Genomic DNA, 25,024 nt, shown 5'->3' on the forward strand with positions numbered 1-25,024 from the left:
ATCTTAGGCTCTCTGCTGCACTCACCCGCTCGAATTCTCTCATTCAACAAATTCACATTTAATCTCAGAATATGAATAAGATCTCCATCACTATTTCATTTCACACCCCTTTCAAAATCCTGAATAAAATAAAAAATTAGTGCTGTGAGATTGATCACCTGACTGCAGTCCTGTGTCTACCTTCAGTGCAACCACATACTACTTAAACCCACTAGTAAGGTGGAGCTATGATGCCTTATTTGTTGTTAAGTAAACACTGGCTGAAATCAATTAGAATTTGAAAGTACTTTGGGCAAGGAATTTGTGGCTCTGAAATGTGTTTCAAGCTCCAAAAAAGTATCTAGTTTTCTCTCACTTTCTTGAAAGGAGCAGATGTTTTGCATTTATGATGAATTGTTAAATGACAGACAATCTGGAAGGCTTGATCATGTAACATTCTGTCTGCGTGAAATCCAACCACATGATGCCTGACTCCAAGGCATGAGAACACATGACCTCCATAAATCTTACACTGTATAACTTCATGGCTGCAGCTGTTGTGAGAGAAGTTCCCAGAACCAGAAAGGCCTCCCTTGTGCAGGGGGTGAGGGGAAACTGAGGGAGTGGGATATACAAAACTCAGATATAGAAGAGGAGAACCAGATGGCGGGGGGGTTTGATGGAGGGGAGGAAGAAGAAGTTTGCTTCTTTTTAGTGACACCTTCAAATGCTGAGAGACTCAAAGTGCTGACTCTTTACACCTTCCCCACCGGATATCACCGATCACAGTGGAGTTGGACCTCACTGAGGTTAAAGCATTTCAATGATGTCAGTGAGCACAGGGAAAGATGAGCAGGGGAGTGGTGCTTGGGGATGACACACTGGGAAATTCTAAAAAGATTCTGCTGGGTTCAAAACTCTACATGTGTTCAATACAACATTTGTATCCATAACATCAAAGCAGAGTTAAAGATTGACATAAGATCACTTCTCCAAATGATTACACAACCTCCATCTATCTGAACTCCAGAAGGTCTTTCTAGAATAATATCATGGCTTGTAACTGTCTTACATCGGGCAAAACTTGACACAGGCTGGACAAGCTGATGGGACTTTGTGATCCAGGGAGATGACAGGACATTTCAGTCACCATTACATCCACCAATTGCAAACCAGCCACACAATCTCTTACAGAATAAACAGATCGTAAAGATATTCTATCCAAGTTTGGTAAGGCATGTATTTTGTGTTAGATTCAGTACTTACCGATGCAACATTCACATAGTCATCATCGGACAGTGTGTCCAGCATCTCAATGACAGATGTCTTCATTAGCTTCAGCGTAAGGCCACTGACACTACCGCTCCTAACAACAGACAAAACACAGGGCAGTGACCTCTCGGAATAGACACTTACACGCATACACATTCATGTGCATACGAGATAGGCACCACACAGAGACAGAGATGCATCTATAGACACACCCACCCACACATATATATCAGTATGCGCACACATCCACACAGACACATAAACAGTTATGCATACAAATATGCAGATATATACACAGTCACATAAAAAAGTTACACACAGATGCAGACATTTGCTGTATGCTACACACACACTTTTTTCCAGATCTATGCATTGTCTAGATTACACTGAAATATAGATCTGTACGCAAACTTGACGGACTCAGTCTACTAATAGATCCAGAGAATTCTCAAATCACTTATTCAATTACCTTTATTTCTTATTATCTAAAATATTTTTACAATGAAACAATTATCATCATAACCAGAATATCTCAACTAATTCAAACAAGCACACTATAACATGTAAATACTTTGGAGGAGTTTTAACAGTCTCCAATAAGGTGGACTGGATGAGGTGTGATGTTAAAATGTGCAAGAATCGAAACCACAAAGCCATCATGCAACTTTTAACCAAGGCAAGACAGGGCTTGGGCAGCCAATCTGACTGCAGGAAGCCAACCTGGTAATTGAAACATTATAATCAAACTACCTCATTTCCCTTCCCACCCCTATCCGCTTTTCGTAAAGACCGTTCCCTCCGCAACTATCTCGTCAGGTCCACACTCCCCCAACAAACCACCCTCCCCTCCTGCCACCTTTCCCTGCTACCACAGGAACTGCAAAACCTGCACCCACACCTCCCCCTCACCTCCGTCCAAGGCCCCAAAGGAGCCTTCCACATCTGTCAAAGTTCCACCTGCACTTCCACATGTCATATACTGTAACCGTTGCTCCTGATGCGGTCTCCTCTATATTGAGGAGGCAGGACACCGACTCGCAGAGCACTTCAGAGAACATCTCCAGGACACCTGCGCTAACTAACCCCACCACCCCGTGGCCAATCACTTCAACTCCCCCTCCCACTCTGCCAAGGACATGCAGGGCCTGTGCCTCCTCCATTGCCACTCCCTTACCACTCGACGCCTGCAGGAAGAATGCCTCATCTTCCGCCTTGGGACCCTCCAACCTCATGGCATCAAGGTGGATTTCACCAGTTTCCTCATTTCCCCTCCCCCAACTTATCCCAGTTCCAACCTTCCAGCTCAGGAACCCCCTCATGGCCTGTCCCACCTGTCCATCTTCCTTCCCACCTATCCATTCCATTCTCCCTTCCGGTCTATCACCTTTACCCGCACCTCCAACCACCTACTGCACTCTCAGTTACTTTCCCTCCAGCCCCAGCCCCAGCCCCAGCCCCCCCCCCCCTTCCAATTTATCTCTACACCCCCGAGGCTCCCAGCCTCATTCCTGATGAAGAGCTTTTACCCAAAACATTGATTTTCCTGCTCCTTGGATGCTGCTTAATCTAAGATCAACTTAACCTACACACCCTTCGATTTACTTCCATCCATGTGCTTATCCAGCAGTCACTTAAGTGTCCCTAATATCTCTGAGTCTACTACCAACGCTGGCAGTGCATTCTACACACTCATCACTCTCCGCATAAAGAACCTACCTCTGACACATATACCTTCCTGCAATCACTTTAAAATTATGACCCCTCGTGATAGCCATTTCTGCCCTGGGGAATGTTCTCTGGCTATCTACTCTATCTATGCCTCTCATTACCTTGAACACCTCTATCAAATCACCTCTATTCCCTCTTCTCTCCAGTTTGAAAAACCTTAGCTCACTCAACCTCTTTTCATAAGACAAACCCTACAATCGAGGCAGCATCCTGATAAATCTCCTCCACACCTTCTCTAAAGCATCTACATCCTTCCTATGAGGCGACTAGAACTGGACACAATATTGCAAGTGTGGTCTAACCAGGGTTTTATAGAGCTGCAGCAAAACCTTGCAGCTCTTAAACTCAATCCCCCTGTTAATGAAAGCCAAAACATCGTATGCCTTCTTAACAACCCTATCAACTTGGGTGGCAACTTTGAGGGATCTATACATGTGGATCTGAAGAACCCGTTGTTCCTTCACACTGCCAAGAATCCTGCCTTTAACCCTGTATTCACCATTCAAATTCAATCTTCCAAAATGAATCACTTCTCATGTATCCAGATTGAACTCTATCTGCCACTTGTCAGCCCAGTTCTGCATCCTGTCAGTGTCTTGTTGTAGCCTGTAAAAGTCCTCGATACTATCAACAACACCACCAACCTTTCTGTCATTGGCAAACTTACTAACCCATCCTGCCAATTCTTCATCAGTCATTTATAAAAACTACAAAGGGCAGGGGCCCAAGAACACCACTGGTCACTGACCTCCAGGCGGAATACTTTCCACTCACTATCTCTCGTTGTCTTCTTTTGGCCAGCCCATTCTGTATCCAGACAGCCAAATTTCCCTGTATCCCATACCTCCTAACTTTCTGAATGAGCCTACAGTGGAGAACCTTATCAAATGCCTTACTGAAAAAATCCATATACACCACATCCACTGCTCGACCTTTGTCAACTTGTCACATCCTCAAAGAACTCAGTAAGGCTTGTGAGGCATTACCTGCTCCTCACAATGCCATGCTGACTATCTTTAATCAAATTCTGTTCTTCCAAATAGTCATAAATCCTATCTCTCAAAATCCTTCCCAGTACCTTGCTTACAACAGATGTAAGACTGACTGGTCTGTGATTCCCAGGGATTTCCCTACTCCCTTTCTTGAACACAGGAATAACATTCGCTTGTCTCCAATCAGCCGATACTACTCTCGTGGAAAGTGAGATCTTCTCTACAGACACATCTATCTTCCCCTCTGACTTTCTCATTTCTATCCTGCATTCCAAATTCCCTTTCCAACTGTTCCAGTCTCCAAAATGACCATTCCAATCTTTTCCTAGAGGGTTATTTTTGAGCAAAATGGAGTCTCAGCTATAGACTTGGATGACCCCTGGGAAATTAGCTTCACAAAGTTCCACTTCTGTTACGAGCAACTGTGACAGACGTGCCTGAAAGGCTTTGGGACTCAGACATAAAAATGACAAGGAATACAAGGAAAGCAATCACAGAATTATACAGTATAGAAGAAGTCCTTTGGCCCATTATATCTATACACTACTACCTCCACTAGCCCCACTTTCCCACACCAGGCTGATAGCCTTGAATGTTATGACACTTCATCTGCACATCAACATTTTTTCAAGTTTATGAGGTTATCTGCTTCAACTGTCCTCAAAGGCAGTGCATTCCAGACACTCATGACCCTGTTGGTGGAAAGATTTTCTTCAATTTCCTCTAAATGCTCCTGCTAGAGGTCCTCTGCTCCTCCTGTTCTTTTTCTTTCCTATTCCGTTTTCTTTCTTTCTCATTGTGAGGGCAGTGAGTCCAGGGTAATCATGAAGGCAGTGATCCCCGGGTAAATATGAGGGCAGGGAGCCCTGGCTAAACATAAGAGCAGAGAGCCCCGAGTAAACACAAGGGCAGTGAGCCCCAGAGGAGCGTGAGGGCAGTGAGCCCCAGGAAAACACGAGAGCAGTGAGCCCCAGAGGAGCGTGAGGGCAGTGAGCCCCGGGTAAACACGAGAGCAGTGAGGCCCAGAGGAGCGTCAGGGCAGTGAATGTGAGGAAAGTGAGTGTGAGGGCAGTGATCCCCAGAGGCGCGTGAGGATAGTGGGCCCCAGAGGAGCACAGAGGGCAGTGAGCCCCAGAGGCGCATGTGGATAGTGGGTTCCAGATAAACACGAGGGCAGTGAGCACCTGAGGAGCTTGAGGGTAGCGAGCAGTGCATGGGGAGTGAGGCCCGGAGTAGTACACCGGCAGTAAGTCTTAGAGCAGCATGTAGGCAGCGAGTCCTAGGTGGAGATGGGTGCAGGGCATCAAATTCTGGAACTTATCTTGGAGCAGTTGAATGCTGGTACAGAGCAGTCTTGGAATGCTGTGGGGATGGGCTTTGAAATGGGGTCTAGCATGGGCAGACTCACCATGTGTGGAGGCCCTGTGCTGAGCTGCTACAATGTCATGCTTATTTGAAATTTTTTACCTGACTGTGATGTCAATCCTTTAATGATGTCCTATTTAACAATGACACCATAAGAAGCAGATAAGGTAAAAGCTTTTCACTGTACTTCAACAATAGGGTACACATGACAATAAAGGATATTCTATTCTAAACCTTTCACTTTAAAACTATGCCCCTTTGGTACTGACCCTTGAATTAGAGGAACGGCTATTTTCTGTCCACCATGTCCATGTCCGTCAATCTTGTATACTCTATCAGATTTCTGAAGAAGGGCTTATGCCCGAAACGTCGATTCTCCTGTTCCTTGGATGCTGCCTGACCTGCTGCGCTTTTCCAGCAACACATTTTCACCTCTCATCTCCAGCATCTGCAGCCCTCACTTTCTACTCTATCAGATTCCACCACAACCTTCTCTGCTCTAAAGAAAACAATCCGAGCTTGTGCAACCTTTCTTCATCATTGGAATGCTCTATCCTTGGCAACGTTCTTGTAAATCTACTCTGTAGCCTCTCCAGTGCATGCATATCCTTCCTGTGCTGACCAGAACTGCACACAGTTCACAAGCACCCCAAGATCTCTCTGAACTTCTTAGTGTCTTGCCATTAATTGCGGACTCCCTTGAATTATTAGTTTTTCTAAAGTGCATCACCTCACATATATCAAGGTTAAATTCCATCTACAACTGATCTGCCCATCTGATCAATCTCCTCCTATATCCTCGTATAATCTAATGCAATGCTCCTCACTGCCAACTACCCAGCCAATCTTTGTGTCATCTGCAAACTTACTAATCATCACTTCCAAATTCTTATCTATATTGTTTACAGAGGAACCTCAATTAGCCGGCATTTGATTATCTGAATTTCAGATTATCCGAACAAAATCACAAGGTCTCGATGTTTGGCTAAACTGTGTTATCCGGCATTCGATTATCCAAACAAAATACTCCCCGCCCGTGTCGTTCAGATAATCAAGGTTCCTCTGTATATATATCACGATCAACAGGGGACGCAACACTGACCCCTGTGGTACACCATTGTACAACAGGCTATAGTCACACAAACAGCCTACCACTACTCTCTGTCTCTTGCTACTACAGGTCGTTCTGCTACAATGCGACAGTTGTGTTCCTCTGCAACTTCGTGCTATACAAAATCATGTTATGGAAAACTTATAGAAAATCATGCTAACAAAGGTTGCTAATAGGAAATCACTACACCTGTTCAGTAGAAAGCTCGCGTTCTCCAAACAACATCCATAATTCATCAATCGCATTATAGCCAATTTGTGCTGATGAAACACGCGTTAAAGTAGAATGATCTGTATGTCAATTTTGATCCAGCTTGTTAAGTACTCTAGATCCCATGAACGGTTACATTCTCTACCAGTTTCCCATGTCGGACCTAGTCAAAGATCCTACTGGTATCCATATAAGTACACCAAATGCCCTACCCTTATGGGCGGCACAGTGGTTAGCACTGCTGCCTCACAGCGCCAGAGACCCAGGTTCAATTCCCACCTCAGGCGACTGACTGTGTGGAGTTTGCACATTCTTTCCGTGTCTGCGTGGGTTTCCTCCGGGTGTTCCGGTTTCCTCCCACAATCCAAAAAATGTGCAAGTTAGATGAATCGGCCACGCTAAATTGCCTGTAGTGTTAGGTGAAGGGGTAAATGGGTCTGGGTGGGTTGCGCTTCGGCAGGTTGGCGTGGGGCCGAAGGGCCTGTTGGGCCGAAGGGCCTGTTTCCACACTGTAAGTAAACTAATCTAATCTCTACACTTGATTACCTCCTTGGAAAATTCAACCAGATTCCCTCTGTCAAAGTCAGGCTGACTATCCCTGAACAAACCTTGCTTCCTTAAAGGAGATTAATGTTCCCCTTCCCTATTTTCTCTAATAGTTCCTCTTCTACTGATGTTAGACTCTCAGTTCCCAGGTTTATCTTAATCACCATTTTTGTAAAGTGGAACCAAATTAACTGTCTTCCAGTCCTCTGGTACCTCCTCTGTGGTCAGAGATGATTTAAAAATTTGAGTCAGGGACTCTATAATTTTCTTCCTCATCTCCCGCAGTAGTTTAGGATACAACTCATCTGGACCTGGAGATGTGTTCACTTTTAAACCTGCTAAATCTCCAATATCTCCTCATTCCCTAAATCAAACTGTTCACGAGCCTCACGGTCCATCTTTTCAAATTCTGTACTTGCAACCTCCTCCCCAATAAAGACAGATGTGAAGTACTCATTTAACACTCTGCAATGTCTTCTGTCTTTATTCACAGATTTCCTCCTTGGTCCCTGATGGATCCTACATTTTCCATGATTACTCTCTTCCCCTTGATACACTTGAGGTTGGAATTCTATCCAATCTTGTCCATCAGCATTTTCTCATTTCCCCCTCCTTGCTCTCTTATTTGTTTTTGAGATCCCCCTGCACTTTCCATACTCCAAGGGTCTTTGTTGTTTTGTTCCCTTTTTCACCTGTTATACATCTCCCTATTGTTTTTTTTTAATCCAGTCCCAAATATTCCTAAACATTCAGGGTTCTCTGCGATTGTTATTCTTACATTTCACCCTAAAGGGAATATGTTCAGCCTGTAGTCTCCCCAGTACCTTTTTGAATGTGTCACAATGTTCTGCTATAATTTACCCTCAAGTATCTGCACTCAGTCTATTTTTGCCAGTTCCTACCTTATTTTAACAAAACCTCCTTTACTCCAATCCAAAATCTGTTTTTCCAGACCATCTTACTCCATTTCTATAATAAACTTAAAATGTATTGTGTGGTGACTGCTTTCACTAAAATGCTCCCAACTGTCACCCCAGAGATAGAAGAGGCATTAGTTTTAATGCTTAAGGAATGTATCAACTCAATGATGAGCAAGGATATGAGAGGTTTTGGAGATTTTATGGGTAGAATTATGAAATCAAAAAGTATTCAGTACTGTACTGAGAATTGTGTGCAAGTACTGCAGGAGTAGCTGTAAATTGGTAGTTTGCATAAATGCTGAGTTTAAGCATGTAGTAAAACAGAGTGGGATAAGCAGACAGGCACATGCCAGAAAGGTAATGAATTGCTACATGCGGGATAGTTTTCTAAAGCAGCATGTTTATGAACGAACTAGATGATATCATAGTAGATTTAATACTGAGTGATTAACCAAATTGATTTACAACCTAATGGTGCATGAAAATTTACCTTACAGTGATCATAATACAATTAAGTTCAATATTATGTTTGAAAAAAGGGAATCTAACTTGAAAAGAATGAGACAGACACTGTTCACTGTAAACTGAACAAATATGTATATGTGTGAAACAACCGAAAATCAGTGCAAGTGTTTATAACAAAACTGAATGTAATAAGGAACAAGTTTATACCACTAAAGGGTAAGAATTATACTTGCTAAAAAAGATAACCATGACAAATAAAACGGGTGAGGAACAATATGAAACTAAAAGGGAAAGCATTCAACAATGTTAATATTTGCAGAACCTCAAGTAATTATAAGAGATGCAAAGAACAAGAAACGGTGACAAAGCAGATATTAAGAGCTACAAAAATGGACTATGAAGAGAAGCTCTCAAGAGATGCAGAAATCAATTCAAGAAATTTCTGCCTTTGCGAATAATGCGAGTACCCATCTGGTGTGTATAACAAGCACATACACTCCCTTCCACTACACAATGACCATGTGTCAGTTTTGCACCTTAAAATCAGACATGGCCCCATTGAATCTCCAGTTCTATTCCCCACACTCTTCTGGGTTAAATGGCTAGTTTTGGTGTGAATTAATGTATCAGAAATTACAATTCAATGTGAAATCAATGACAACATAATGTTGTGCACAAAGCACACACAGGCTGAACCAGTGGATGCTGGTTCACTGTCAGGAAAAGACAGTGTGCCCAGCTAAGTTAAAAAGCAAAAATAAATTTTGGATGTCAGAAATCTGCAATTAAAACAGCAAGGAATGGAAATACTCAACAAGTATGGCAGAAACTGTGCAGAAGGAAACAGAGTTTACAATTTTTTTTAGTTGAATATGATCCTTCAACAGAAAGTGTGGGTTAAACCAATGAGTACTTACACATCTACTATAATCATCATGTCCTTGGGGGATGAGGCACCTTGAATATACCTACAAAGAAATGAAGTCAGAAAAAGGCTGCTTAGTCCCCAAAAGCTTCAGTTCAACAAAGTCAATGAAAATTATGTGAGGCACCTTGCGGTCAATAGTTCTGTTGAGGAAACCAATTACTTTGAAAAATAGATTTAGCTACTGCACTGACGAGTTGAATAATAATTTATCTTTCCAAAACGGAGCCTGTGAATGCTGCATCATTATTAGGAACAGTTCCAGCATCTGCTTTCATACCACACATGAAACATCAAGATCAATTAAATATACAGTCCCATTATGAGCATTTTGCAGCAAAGTACACAACCTGCTGCATGCACATCCTGATCAGTAATATTAGCAGACTTTAGGTTCACACCCTTGGGTGTGTGGTACGTACACTGTGCTCACACCCTTGGGTCTGTAAGGCGTACTCTGCATTCACACCTCTGAGTGTACAGTGCACATTCTGCACTCACACCCCCTGCAGTATACACTGCACTCAAGTCTGCAGTACACATTTTGCTCTTACATGACAACTCTCCATGCCCTCTGTGCTGCTCAGTCACTCACTTGACTCACCCCCACCTGCACCAAAACTAATAGGTAACAGTAAAAGTGCCACCCGCTTTCATCGCTCTTAAAACCTGGTTCATTTCATTTGAGAAGGAAAGCAGTCCCCAACAGGACAAGAAGAGTCAAATGGATGTTGGGTTGCTCAACATTTACCTCCACAACTCAGCATCTTGACCTGGACCCCTAGTTCACTAGCCAAATCAAAAACCACTGGTCTGTTATTGATTAACTAGGTGGAACCAGAGTGAAGGTTTGTCCCTCGACTTGACTGAGGCTAGCTGACAACCATGTTAAGCTCCTTCCTTTGTGTATGTGCCACATGACAATGCAAGACAGAAGTAATATTAGCTTTGCTTCTCTGGCTGAAGCAGCAAAGCACAAAAAGACAAAGTAACATCTGCCATGAGCAACCACATATGGTCAGAGTGACTGAATGCTGTAACAGTGAGCAAAGAGCCTGAGATGTAGCCTCTTCCAGTCCACAAACTGGGTATGTGTCCCTGAGCGCAGTGTCCTTGCTGCACCATGACAATGCAAGTTACTGGTGCAGACACAGTGCAGCATTAATTTGCAGAAGTGTCCTGCAAGTAATCTGAGAAGTGCCATGAGGGTCTTTATAGAGTCATAGAGTCCTACAGCATGGAGACAGGCCCTTTGGTCCAAACTGGTCCATGCCGACCAAAATTTCCATCCACACACACCCCATTTCCCTGCACTTGACCCATATCATTCTGAAACCTTTCCCATTCATGCAATTGTCCAAATGCCTTTTAAATGTCATTAATGTATCCACATCAACTACCTTTGCTGGTAGCTCATTCTGTGTGCATACCCACCCTCTGTGTAAAAATGTTGCCCTTCAGGTTCCCTTCTATTCTTTCCCCTCTAACCTTGAACTGATGCCCTCTAGAGTCATAGCCATAGAGATGTACAGCGCAGAAACAGACCCTTCGGTCCAACCTGCCCATGCTGATCAGATATCCAAACTTAATCTAGTCCCACCTGCCAGCATTTGGCCCATACCCCTCCAAATCCTTCCTATTTATACACCCATCCAAATGCCTTTTAAATGCTGTAATTGTATCAGCCTCCACCACTTCCTCTGGCAGCTCATTCCATACACGTACCACCCTGTGTGTGAAAAGGTTGTCTCTTAGGTCCCTTTTATATATTTTCCTTCTCACCCTAAACCTATGCTCTCTAGTTCTGGACTCCCCCATCCCAGGGAAAAGACCTTGTCTATTTATCCTATCCATGCCTTTCATGATTTTATAAATCTCTATAAGGTCACCCCTCAGCTTCCGACGCTCCAGGGAAAACTCTTCCTACAGCTCAAATCATCCTCTTGGAAATCTTTTCTGAACATTTTCAAGTTTCACAACATCCTTCCGACTTGAAGGAGGCCAGAATTGCACACAAGTCTCCCCAGTGATTCCTGATGAAGGGCTTTTGCCCGAAACGTCGATTTTACTGCTCCTCGTAAGCTGTCTGAACAGCTGTGCTTTTCCAGCACCACTAATCCAGAATCTCGTTTCCAGCATCTGCAGTCATTGTTTTTACCTGGAAGATGACAGGAAGCAAGTAATGCTTGTGGGATTAAATTGCATCAATTTCAATGCAAGAGGGCTGACAGGTAAGGCTGGTGAATTCAGGGCATGGATAGGATGTGGGACTGGGATATTGTAGCCATTACAGAAACATGACCAAGGGAGGGACAGCACTGGCAGCTTAATGTACCAGGTACAAGTGCTTTAGGTGGGACAGAGGTGGTGGAAAGAAGGGACGAGGAGTTGCATTTTTGATTAAGGTGAGTTTCACAGCAGTAATCAGAAACTAAATAACTGAAGAATCATCCATTGAGGCTTTGTGGATGGAACTAAGAAATAAGAAGGGGCTGGTGACGTTAGTGGGATCATACTATAGGCCCCCCAAATAGTCAACAGGAAGTAGAGGTACGAATATGCAGGGAGACTGGGGAGACAGGCAGGAGAATAGTGTTGTCATAGTTGGAAATTTTAATTTTCCTAACATAGACAGGGACTGCCAGAGTGTTAAGGGCTTAGCTGGGATGGAATCTTTTAACTGCATTCAGTGAAATTTCCTCAAGCAGTATATAGAGGGTCCTACTCAGGGAGGTCAAACCTTGACCGACTCTTGGGAAATATGGCAGGACACGTTACGGCGGTGACAGTAGGGGAGCACTTTGGGACTGGTGGCCATAGTTGTATTAATTAATCCTGATGAAGGGCTTTTGCCTGAAACGTCAATTTTACTGCTCCTCGGATGCTGCCTGAACTGCTATGCTTTTCCAGCATCACTAATCCAGAATCCTGTCATCTTCCAGCCTGACCCATCTCCTCACTTTACTATTTCTGATTACTGTATCTCCTTTCAGCCTTGCACTTCCCTCTCTTCTGTTGAGGATCCCACCCTCACCCCCGCCAATCTAATTTAAACTCTTCCTTGTAGCACTAGCAAACCTGACTGCAATGATGTTGGCGCATATCGGATCCTAGTGTCAGTGGGTGTGAGATGTGTGTGACCAGTGACCGAGCCCTGAATATTGGTACTCATTCAGTACAAATGGTAGGTGAATCCAACACAAACTTCTGGTTTCCAGAGAAAGTCTTTTTGGTATCTAGCTTGTTTGGTGAGTTTGCAAGATAAAAAGCTGAAGATAAATTATATAGATAGGGCCCTGAACAAGGCATTTAACAAAGAATAATTACTCTTCAGTGGCAATTTATTGTTGCCTAGCCAGAAACTCACCACAACAGTTGTGAAAAGTGAGATGACAGAGCAAGAGGGCCCTTGTGTCGCTAGCTCCGAGCCAGAACGTCTGAGTTCATATCTCACTTACTCCTGAAGTATGCAATAATATCTCTGAATAGGTTGATTAGAAAATGCTTGCCAAACTCACCAAACTCTAAAAGGTAAAGCAAGATACTCCTTATGTTGAGATTAGCCTCGTTAGACCTCCTGTTCAATTATGTCACAATTCTTTCCAAAGCCCACGTCATCCTGTAAGATTCCACCCCCTCTGTTCACAAACCTGGGTTCATGTGACAGATATTAATAAAAAAAAACTCTCAGCTATCTAATTCCCAGATTTGGAGGATTATTAGAGTAAATATTGTATCAGTAAAAATGAAATGTATCACATTGATTATAAACCTTTTACATTTATATTTGAGATGCTTATTGTAAAAGTTATTGCAAATATACAGTGTGTTTTTTATATATATCGAAAACTTAACATAATAATAGATAGAGTAACTATCATTAATTAACTGTTCCAATATTGTAACATCCCATAAAGACACCCCTTGGCAAAAATGCAAATTCAGAAAAACAGAATTGTCTCACAGATGAACCCAGTGACAGAGATAAGACTCAGTTTCTAGCTGTAACTGAGAGAGTGAAAAGATAGTTTCTACTTCTTGAAAACTCAAGCAGATTCTACCCTGTTGTGACTCCAACAGCAACTGCTTAAAGCCACAACTATAAGAAAAACCAGAAATCTAAGTCTGTGACAGCTGGTTACATTCATCAGGGCTGTTTCTATTGTTCCAACTTTTAAAACAAAACCCAAGGCCTCACAGGCGGTTTACTTTACTGACTTGCCAAGTTGACAGCTGGGCACCTCTGTCTTAAAACCTCTCTTTTAAAAAAAAGGAAAAATAACCTCTTAAAGGTTTTTAATATGTGTTAAATAGGTATTGCTTTTATTGATGTGACTGGCTACAAGTAAATGGTGTTGCAATTAATTAATTTTGATAATTAAAATCTGAAAAAAAATCTAATGATGTGATATTCTGCTGCTTTTCAAAGATTGAAAGTTGGTCCTTAGGATGTATAGGATGGACAAATTGCCAAAATAATTTACAGATCATTTCTAAAAATTTGTTATCCTCGGCTCACTGGAAGTATATCCGGGTCTCCAGAAGGTAAGTAGTAAGTCTCCCAGTGAAGAAACTAAAGTATTCAGAAGAAAAGAGGGAGAGAAAATCCCAAAATATCATTAAATGCAACTAATAAGGGTTGATGAAGAATTCAAATAAAGTGAAAATGATGGCACAAATGTATAATGCGTTTGGAGTTGTGCTTCAGACCTCACTAAGATTTATGTACCTGTGATTCTGACATATCTTTTTCATCTACTTTAGGATGAAGTACATCCAAAGGATTGGATATAGTGATGAGGTTTTCAACAAGTTTTGAATGGGTATATCTAAATCCTTATTTTACCACATCCTTGCTTGAGGTCTGCCCTTAGTCGGTTTTGTGACATTTAGCAATTGGGACTGTATGGGGCTTGGCCACAACTGTATGAATTTGCATTAAGTTGACAATCAGGCTATAAAGTGCATGGGAGTAATTAAGGGCTACGGGGTAAGTGAGCATGGGGTCATGTGAATGAATACGGGCTGATATGGTGTGAGGGGTAAATGCAAAAGGGCATAAATCTTAACAAAACAACTGGGATGAGATCCCAGAGAATAATGTCAGCTTTTTAAACAGACCGTGTCAGCAGCCTCCAATGTGGGTCCAAAAGCATTGGAACCAATTTTGTCCATCTATTCCAACCAGGAAGTGTTCTGACTCCTGCTATCCCTCACCCTGTGAGCAGAAATCAGATCCATTATCTCTCTATGGGGCTCTGTGCTAGATTTTATTTGATGATATTCCTGTGAACTTCAGGATATCATAAACTGTCTATACAAATACAAACTGTCATTGAGGGCATTGTGATTGCTGCCATAAATACTTTTCCATGTTTGCTTGCAAACAACCTCTTTCCCCTTGACTACGAACTAGAGCAAGCATAATCCTGACCACCCTTAATGGGGGTAGTGTACAGCTCTGTAGTAAGGCCACTTTCTATCCCCACTCCTCCCTGAAAGGAAGAGCTTGTAAAATCACCTCTTATGTATTGCAACTGAAAGGAGTGCCTTAAAGCTCTGGGAAAGAATAAGTTTATGAAGATCGGGGAGAAGAAATCAAGCTTTAACACTATGAACATAGGATACCACTCAGCCTGTGATAATATTGCATGACTCCACATTAACCTGACTGTACCGCCATGGTTAACTTAGTTGATTCACTTTCTCTGGCAATGTGAAGGCCAAGTGCACTGATGCTGAGTCCATGCTATCACTCTGACCTTTTGGAGATCTTGAGAAAACATAATACTGACTTCTCCCCTGTCAGAATTTGCAAAGCATAGAAACTATTCTGCTGCAGCTAACAGCTTGCTGGGTGCAGAGTGACATGTTAGCAAAAACTATTCATTGCTTTCCGAAATTTTAATCCCTTTTGATTAACTTGATCTGCAGGAAAATAAAGCTTCCCAACAAAAGATGGGCACTTTTTCATTCTTTTGCAATCAGACATTTTTAAAACCATGCAGGAAAATAAAGTTTTTGGTTACTAACTGGATGCAGTGATATTGTAACGTGGGTTTGACTATTCTCCATTCAGCATCAAAAATACAGGATCAACGTCGAGCCAATTAGGGACCAAAATGGGGCTTTACACATGCACGAAAGATGCATAGCTGCGGCATTAAATGAATATGTTGCATCTATCTTTACTTAGAAGACAAATGCTGCCCAGGCCATTATTATAGAGGAGAAAACTCAATCACTAAAAGGGATTAAAATTTATGAGGAAAATGTATTTGATAAGCATCACTGCTATAAATTGACAAGGCCACCGGAACCGGATCAGATGCCTTCAAGAATACTGGAGGAAGTGAGAGCTGAAATTTCAAAGGCACTGGCAATAATCTTTCAATCTCCTCTGAATTCAGGAATGGCGTAGAGGGCTGGAGAATTTGACACATTAGGGCCTTGTTCAAAAATTTGGTACAGCAATTACAGAGCAGTCAGTTTCATTTTAGTCATGAGGAAATATCTAGAAAAAAAATACTCAGGATAAAACTAACAGTCATATGGAAAAATCTAGGTTAATTCAGAAGAGTCAGATTTGTTAAGAGAAAATCATGTGTGACAAACTTGCTGGAGTTTTTTTGAAGTAACAAGGGTGACTGATGAGGGCAAGGCAGTTGATTTGGTGTACATGGACATTCAGAAGGTGCCCAATTTAGTGCCACACAACAGACGTGTGAGGAAAGTAATAACACATGGAATAAAAGGATCAGTAGAAGCTTTGCTATAAATTGGCTGAGGGATAGGGAAAAAGAGTAATCGTCAATGGATATTTTTCATATTGGAGGAAGGTTTATTGTGGAATTCCGCAGGGCAGTATTGGAACTACTGATTTTCCAAATGCACATTAATGATATAGATCTTGGTGTGCATGGGTCAAAGTTTGTGGATGACACCAAATCTAGGAGAATTATACACTGTAAAGAGGACAGTGAAGAAGTTCAAAAGAAAATTGACACCGCTGGAGCAGGTGGATAGGTAGCAGATGAAATTTAATGCAGACAGGTGGATCCACTTTGGCACAAAGAACATGGAAAGACAAAATAAAATAGGGTGTATTGTTCTAAATGGTGCACATAGGTGCTTATGGTAGGCAGAGCAGGGAGAGAGAGAGAGAGCTGTTGTTAATAAAGCAAAACAGTATTCTAGGCTTTAAAGGATAAGAACAAGGAGGTTCTGCTGAACCCATACAGGACACTGGTCAGACCTCAGCTGGAGTACTGTGCACAGTTCTGGGCTCTGCACCTATAGGAAGGATGTGAATTCATTGGAGAGGGTGCAGCAGAGATTTTGGAAAATGGTTCCAAGAATGCAAAACTTCAGTTATCAGGTTAGCTAGGAGAAGTTGGGACAGTTTTCCTCGACAATGAGAAGGCCGAGGGGAGATTTGAGAGAAGATTTCAGAGTGGATTAGGAGAAACTGTTCCTACTTCTAAAATGATTAAGAACTGGGGGCACAGTTTTAACATGTTTTGCAAAGGAAGTAAATGCAAGACAGAAAAACGTCTTCATAAAGTGAGTAGTTTGGGTTTGAGATGAGCTGCCTGGAAATGTGGTGAATTCGGAACCACTTGATGATTTGAACAGAAACAAATGTGCAGGTTCAGGGGAAAAGGCAGGACATTTATACTAAGTCACAAGGCTCAGAGAGGCAGTGCACACGTCATCACCGAATGACATGTTTTTGAACCATAACAAATCTGTGATGTCTGGAATGTTGGATATGTGATCGGACCTACACTCATAATGCTTGCTATGGGTACAATGCAGCTGTGGTTAGGCAGAAGGGTGATGGAGAACATCAACATCCCCCTAAGTGGTCATTCTCCTAATAAGTTAGGGGGATAACATTTCATGCCTATTAAGGAGAAGGAACACCAGCAAGGCACCACCTGGACTAAATCCCAGGGGACTCCAAGAGTGCCCTACAACTCCACTTCTCATTGTGACCCTACTGCCTCCAGTAGGTCAGGCTGAGGAGGGTTCTTTTACCTCTCAAAGAACCCTCAGCAAGCTGGAACATCTAGTCCTGGACTACCACAGGACATCCACCAAAGTCATCACAATCAACAGAGCATAAGAGCCAGCAGGTTGCCTTCATTTAAGCGGTGGCTATTAGGTTGCACCTAAGCACAGTGGCAGGATCAATTAACGAAGGTGCCACAGGTATGTTGTACAGATGAAACACTCTTTAAATATGCATTCAATTTCATTTTATTTGTATGTTATATTGTGTCATGTTGTTAGTTGCTGCAATGGTTGTTTAAAGATGTGGCATTTAATTTTCTGTTAAGTTTAAAAGTATTTGGGATGCAATATTTATCATTACATGGTCAGAAATGGCATCACTGACTCACATGATATGGTCAGAAGTTACATGATACTAGGTTATAGCCCAACAGGTTTATTTGAAATCACAAGCTTTCGCAGCCCTGCTCCTTCATTAGCAGTGTGACTTCATGTGACTTCTGACCTTGTCTATGCTAGTCCAACACTGACACCTCCACATTACATGATATTAATTGGTTTAAAGCTGGGGACTTGGAACACAGCTGGCAACTCAGTAGTTAGTGTTCACCTGATTATCATCAGACTGAGGTTGTTGCCTGGGCAGTGTATGTATTCTTTCTGGCATGTCTATGATATAGTTCCTTATAAATTATTGGCAACATTTGCTAACTGTGTTACTGAGACATGTGCGACTCCGTCCCAAATAACAAGTGAATGTAACTTCGAATACAACATACTGGTTCTGGTGTTCTGGTCTGGCTGGCACTGACATTGTAATTTTGCCTGAGCATTACTTTCGCGCCAGTAGGATGCACAATATTTAAGAATGCGCTGCCCACAAGATCAACACTGCAGCGTTTGGAGGCAGGGTCACTTGATCCGAAACTGATTTTTCTGATGCTGCCAGACCTGCTGAGCATTTCCAGCAATTTCTGTTATTTCTTTCTGACTTACAGCATCTGCAGTTCTTTCAGTTTTAATTTGTCATCATTTGACTCTTAATTACAAATTTTTATAGAATTCAAAGTCCACCATCTACCATGGCAGGATTCAAACCCGAGTCTTCAGAACATTATCTGGTTCTCTGGATTGACTGCCTAATAATACCACAAGGCCACTGTCTCCTCTATGATGACGACCTTTAGTGCTGTCAAGATGCTGCAGTCCGCTCAGAAGCTGATGACAATAAGGCTGTCCGCTATCTCATGGCATTGTTCCGGAATATGCCACTGCATCCAGAAACTTCCTCAGCAGCAGCATCATCCTTCCTTACTTCTTTTCAGAAGTGACGGCTGGCCCCTTCATCTCCCTCTTTGCAAATTCGTCTACATTTTACTGACCAAGGTTGTATTAGAAACACCGGACCACAGCAATCTTGAAGACTCTCTCAATTGAGTATTGCAGCTCTCTGCCCAAGTGGTCCAAGCATTGTAATTATCTTCAACAGTCCAATGGTGTGCTTGATTACGGCCTTAACTGAGGCAAGAGCAGCATTGTACTTATCCTCAGTTGCACTTTATGGTACCACACTGAAGTCATCGAGTCAGGGTTTTGGTGGGTATCCCCTGTCCCCAATAAGACAAACTCTTGCAGTTGGTGAGGGGGAGCAAACAATTTTGGCACCCAAGAGTTAGGGAGGATCTATGAATAATTAGAACTTTCTGGATAGTGTGAAGGGATTGTTTCTGCTCATCACAGCCTAGTTGTACATTCAGAGTGAAGGTTTTCATTAAAGAATGCTGCTGATTCCAGGGAGCTCACAAGGACATGTTTGTAGTCACACTCCCCTTGCAGCTCTGGAAATGCTGCAGTGCTACTGAATGGTATCTGCCTGGTTCTTTCAGGCTGATTTGAATTTAACCAAATTGGAATGTAAACACATTGGAAGCTTGAAAAGAGGCACTGGCAAAGCAGTTCAAAGCTGAGGTAAACTATCAGCAGTATTTGAAACTTTATTGCTGGAACAGCACAGCAGGTCAGGCAGCATCCAGGGAACAGGAGATTCGACGTTTCGGGCACAGACCCTTCTTCAGGAATGAGCAGAGAGTGTTCAGCAGGAGAAGATAAAAGGTAGGGAGGAGGGACTTGGAGGAGGGGCGTTGGAAATGTGATAGGTGGAAAGAGGTCAAGGTGAGGGTGATAGGTCGGAGGCGGAGAGGTCAAGAAGAAGACAGGAGGCCACATCGGGTGCAGCGGATGCTGCAGGGTGGTTGGGTTGGTTCGTCCGGGTGGCCCAGAGGTGCTCTCTGAATCGCTCCGCAAGTAGGCGGCCTGTCTCCCCAATATAGAGGAGGCCACACCGGCTGCAGCGGATGCAGTAGATGATGTGGGTGGAGGTGCAGGTGAATCTGTGGCGGATATGGAAGTTTCCTTTGGGGCTTTGGAGAGAAGTGAGGGGGGAGGTGTGGGCGCAAGTGTTGCACCTCCTGCGGTTGCAAGGGAAGGTGCCGGGAGTGGTGGTTGGGTCGGTGGGGGGTGTGGATCTGACAAGGGAGTCGCGGAGGGAGTGGTCTCTACGGAAAGCTGATAGGGGAGGGGAGGGAAATATATCCTTGGTGCTGGGGTCTGTTTGGAGGTGGCGGAAGTGACGGCGGATGATGCGCTGTACATGGAGATTGGTGGGGCTCAAGGGCGGAGGAGCGGGAAGTGGAGGAGATGCGGTGGAGGGCACCGTCGACCACGTCGGGGGGGAAATTGCGGTCCTTGAAGAAGGAGGCCATCTGTGTTGTACGTATTTTGAACTGGTCCTCCTGTACAACACAGATGGCTCCTCCGCCCTTGAGCCCCGCCCCTCCAACCGCCACCAGGACAGAACCCCACTGGTCCTCACCTACCACCCCACCAATCTCCATCTCCATGAAAGTAATGCTCAGGATATATCCAGGGAATCTCCTGTTCCCTGGATGCTGCCTGACCTGCTGTGCTGTTCCAGCAATAAAGTTTCAACTTTGATCTCCAGCATCTGCAGACCTCACTTTCTCCTATCAGCAGTATTTTTGACCTTCTGCTGTTGCTTCTTGCTGATATTCTGGCCACTGTTCAGCCTTGCTCTGAGTCTCTTACAGCTGGTTCCTCTGCAGGTGCAGAATCACTCAGCCAACTTAACCCATCAACATTTCTGGCAGAGCTGATCTGAACATATTATCTGGAACAATTTAGTGGCATCTCCTTTGCGGGCCTCCTCTCTCCTGTCCTTAATATTTTTTTCACAATGCAAAGTCCTAAACCTAGCATTGGGAAGGCCATGGTCTCTATCCCCTCCACTATGATCAAAACTATCTTGGAGAATGATTACTGAGATTGCAGCCATGTCCAGTGATGCTGGAAATTGAAGCCATGACTGTGCTCCTTCATTCAATTATTACCAAGCTTCCTTCAACACCCTTGGACTTCAATGCAACATCTTTGCCTTGCCCTCAATTACGTCCCACTCACGTCCTTATCAACCATGACACTATCAGTGACTCTTGGGCTTCCCCCAGCAGTACAGAACCACTCCTCAACATTCTCTGCATTCTCTCGAATATCTTTTATAATATCTCTAATCCTAAGCTTCCCACACTTCCTCTTGAATTTCAGGCTTTTGGAATAATCAACAAAGCTATGGTATGTTAAACAACATAGCCAGAGGGAAGAGGAAAGACTATTATTAAACCATATATAACTCTGATCAGAGTTCAGTGTACCTTGGGTCGAGTTCTGATCACTGACAAACATGATAATTAAGAGATAATGCAGAGAAGATAACTGAAGTTGATCCTGAATATAGGGCTTTGAGGTTTGAGAGAAAAAACTAGAGACCCTTGGATATTTTCAGCCTTGAAAATGGTATCAAAGAGATGAAAAGATAAGCACAGGACAGCGTTTTGAATTCAGCTGCAGCAGCAGAACTAAAGGACAGAGATTGACACTGGTAACAGCCAACTTTCATATTGATATCAAGAATTCCATCTTCAAACAGAAATAGTGATTAAGACTGGGAGTGAATGGAGGACAGAGTGATGGAAGGGAAACCTTGGAATCATCTTCAAAACAACTCCATGAAGCAGTGGGAAACATAAAATGACTCTGGACAGAATACTTTAGAAGGGCTGAATGGCTTTCTTCTTTCACAAGTGTTTTGGTGTTGTGTTTGGGAAGTTGTGAAGAATTTATTCTGGCACGTTGCGTGAAAACTGATTAATTATCTGCAGTAACCAAGATAATAAACACCGACTGATTCCACTTTGAATTCATCTCAAAGATATTTAGTTTGCCCCAACTAGTCATGTCTGTGTTTATCTGCAACAGGACGTGCAAACCCGTGTCCCCACATTTCGATATTCCCCTTTCTTTTGACTCATTACTATTAACTAGCTCAACTCTAATGAATAGAGATTTACCTGACCTGGTAATTGGCTCTGATCTAATCAGCAAACACATTTCAATAAATCTTTATAAGATATATGAGTAATGTAAAGCTGAGGAAGGAGTTTATTGATGTGTTTTAAATTAATTTTCCATTACACAGGTCATTTTCATTTTATTGAAATCTCGAACATTAATTGCGTATGATTTTGCAGCACACCATTCCCATTAACCCCTCACTCACCAGGGTCTCCGTCGTACATCGTACAGATCAATCTTATTGGGAAGGCCCCAAGGAGTTGCTGCAAAGAACACAAAAAAGTTAAACAGTCTTTCTGTGATAAGTAATTCTGTGATGAGAACTGAATAAGAAAATTTGAATTGAGACATGCATTTAATTCCACATTTTTTAATGAAGGTGTGAACCTCTGCAAATTAAACTTTGCATTCTTTCAATGAACATTCAATGTAGCAAAGTTAATGCCACAAACCAAGTTAGTACCAGTTGGAACTCTGATTGTTGTGTGGTACTGTAGATAGCATCTTAGCTCTGAGCCAGAAGCCGAGTTTGGGTCTCCTCGCAGGATTTATTGCCATGAAAAGTGTGTTCCTGACATAGTCAAAGAAGTTGATTATCAACCTGAAAATCCTGGCAATTTACCCATGGCAGGTCATGAGAGCAGGACGGTCTCATGTTCAGCTAGATTAGTTTTGTAACCATAGAGCAATTCGCTCCCCCTGTTAAAGATTCCATGTACAGATCCTTCGTGTGTGTGTGTCCTGTGCTTTGAGGGATGACCAGAAGGGTCTCAAGTGCTAGCACCGAACATCATTGGATTATTCTCACTATAGAACCTCCTGTGATGGAGCCAGGAGCAGATGTCAGCTTTTCTGCTTCAATGGGCTCACATTTAATTTCCAAATATGCAAAGTAACATTTTTCAACATAGGCTTGAGCATATCACCTCCTGATTGAACAACAAGAACGCCAACGTGATATGTACTGTGCTTCTGCTCATGATTACTTATTTGAGTGTTACAATTGCCTAACTGTTCAGAGTCCCAGCTTATAGAGCAGACAAAGAGATATTTAATCTTTAAATGCAGGGTTCCTTTCTGAATTTTACATGGGCTTCATTCTGTAGTCTGGTGTCACTGACATACCTGGATAATATCTGGTCACACCTGTGGCACTACCAAAAACCTGCCAGAGCAGTGAGGGGTCCTCTTCTCGGTTACGCTTGAATACATCCTCCAGAGCAGCTGTCCAGTTCAACTCATTAAGGATAACAGTTGCTGAAAACACAAAAGACATTGAAAACATGATGCATCTTAAGAAGATGTGACATATGGACTGTTCTTATTCCCTTCACCAACCACCAAAATAACGAAGGCCATCCTTTTCAAAAACAACAACTTTTTTAATTCTACAAACAATCATAAGCAGCAATTGTGGAATAAAGGTCTCATTGATATGTGATTACCACTGACTGCACACCCTGAAGTTCCATGTTGAACATCACTTGGAAGAAGCAAAGGATTTATTCTGGGTGGGTACTTCACCGACAGTCACCAAGTGGCTCACTAGTACTACCACTGACAGAGCTAGCCTGGTCTTGGAGGACGTAACTCTTGGACTAGGCCTGAAACAGGTGTGAGAGATCCAGGTGTGTGGAGAAAACCTACATGACATCATCGTCAACTTTCTGCTCGTTGCAGATGATTCTCTCCATGACAGTACTGGTAGGAGGGAGCACCACACAGTCCTTGTGCACAGAAAGCCTGTCTTCATACTTTTGTGACATTACTAGAATTTTAAATGGGCTAGCTTCAATACAGATTTAGCAGCTTAAACTGCACATCCACGAGGCACTGTGAGCAATCAGAAGCTGAATTGTGTTCCACCAAAATATGTAACTTCATGGTTTGGCTGTGCCTGATTTTACCATTACCATTAACACAGGGTCCAAAGCATATTGAGCAGAACAGAGCATGCCAGAAATAGTACCAGGCCTGCCTAAAAATGAGGTGCCAACTTGGTGAAACCACAACACAAGATGCATGCCAAAAACCAGAAACCACAAGCTGTCAGTAGTGTCAAGTGATCTCATAACCGACAGTTCTGGAGTCTCTGTACCTAGCCATGAATATTGATGGACAATTAAAGTAGTAATGCTAAGAAGAGGCTTTATAAATCATAACACCATAAATATATGAACAGAAATTAGCATTCAGCCCATCAAGTCTGTTCTGCCATTCAATCATGGCTGATAAGTTTCTCAAGCCCATTCTCCCACTTTCTCCCTTGATCCACTTGATACTCAAGAACCTATCTGTCTTCATCTTAGATATACTCAATAGCCTGGCCTCCACAGCCTTCTGTGGCAATGAGTTCCAGAGAGTCACCATTCCGGCTGAAGGAGTTTCTCCTCATCTCCAGTCTAAAAGGTCTTCCCTTTACTCTCAGGCTGTACCCTCGGGTCCTCGTCTCTCCTAACAATTGAAACATCTCCCAAACATCTACTCTGTCCAGGACACTCAGTATTCTATATGTTTCAATTAGACCCCCCCCCCCCCGCCTCATCCTTCTAAACTCCATTGAGTATAAATGCAGAGTCCTCAAACGTTCCTCATATGATAAGCTTTGCATTCCTGGAACCATTCTCATGAACCTTCTCTGAACACGCTCCAGGACCAGAACTTCCTTCCTGAGATATGGCACCACGATCGTCACCATTCTCAATGTTGGTGAATCCCATCACAGAACGATTAATAGTCAATTGCATCACATGTGCTTTCCATCAGCGGGAAGAATGAAACTACTGATGGCATTTTCACTTCTGCGCAGACAATGGAAACATCCTGGAATGGATCTTTTTGAGATTAAAGGGTGAATGTTTTCAGTGAAACCTAGGAAGTAGGAGAAGTAGGCAATTTGGCCCTTAGAGTCTACTCTGCCATTCAATATGATCATGTTTGATCACAAACTCAGGACATGTTACAGCTTTCTCTCCATATCGTTCGATCCCTCTAACCCTAAAAACTATATCAAACTCGTTCTTGAAAAAAATCATGTTTTGGCCTCAACTCCTTTCTGTGGCTGAGA

The 25,024-nt window shown here is 42.8% G+C and overlaps 1 protein-coding gene across 4 annotated transcripts in view; it reads right to left on the reverse strand.

Moving 5' to 3' along the window:
* Positions 1-25,024, reverse strand: part of cacna2d2a (calcium channel, voltage-dependent, alpha 2/delta subunit 2a) — an 810,266-nt gene that overhangs the window by 196,260 nt on the left and 588,982 nt on the right. For all 4 annotated transcript variants that reach the window (XM_043708454.1, XM_043708453.1, XM_043708452.1 and 1 more), the window contains 4 exons: positions 23,083-23,214; positions 22,163-22,220; positions 9,506-9,556; positions 1,246-1,345 (listed from right to left, as the gene is read on the reverse strand). In XM_043708454.1, the coding sequence (XP_043564389.1) occupies positions 1,246-1,345; positions 9,506-9,556; positions 22,163-22,220; positions 23,083-23,214 (341 nt within the window). The remainder of the gene's footprint in view (positions 1-1,245; positions 1,346-9,505; positions 9,557-22,162; positions 22,221-23,082; positions 23,215-25,024) is intronic.

This window comes from Chiloscyllium plagiosum, chromosome 18 (assembly GCF_004010195.1).
Source record: "Chiloscyllium plagiosum isolate BGI_BamShark_2017 chromosome 18, ASM401019v2, whole genome shotgun sequence".
Taxonomy (NCBI): domain Eukaryota; kingdom Metazoa; phylum Chordata; class Chondrichthyes; order Orectolobiformes; family Hemiscylliidae; genus Chiloscyllium; species Chiloscyllium plagiosum.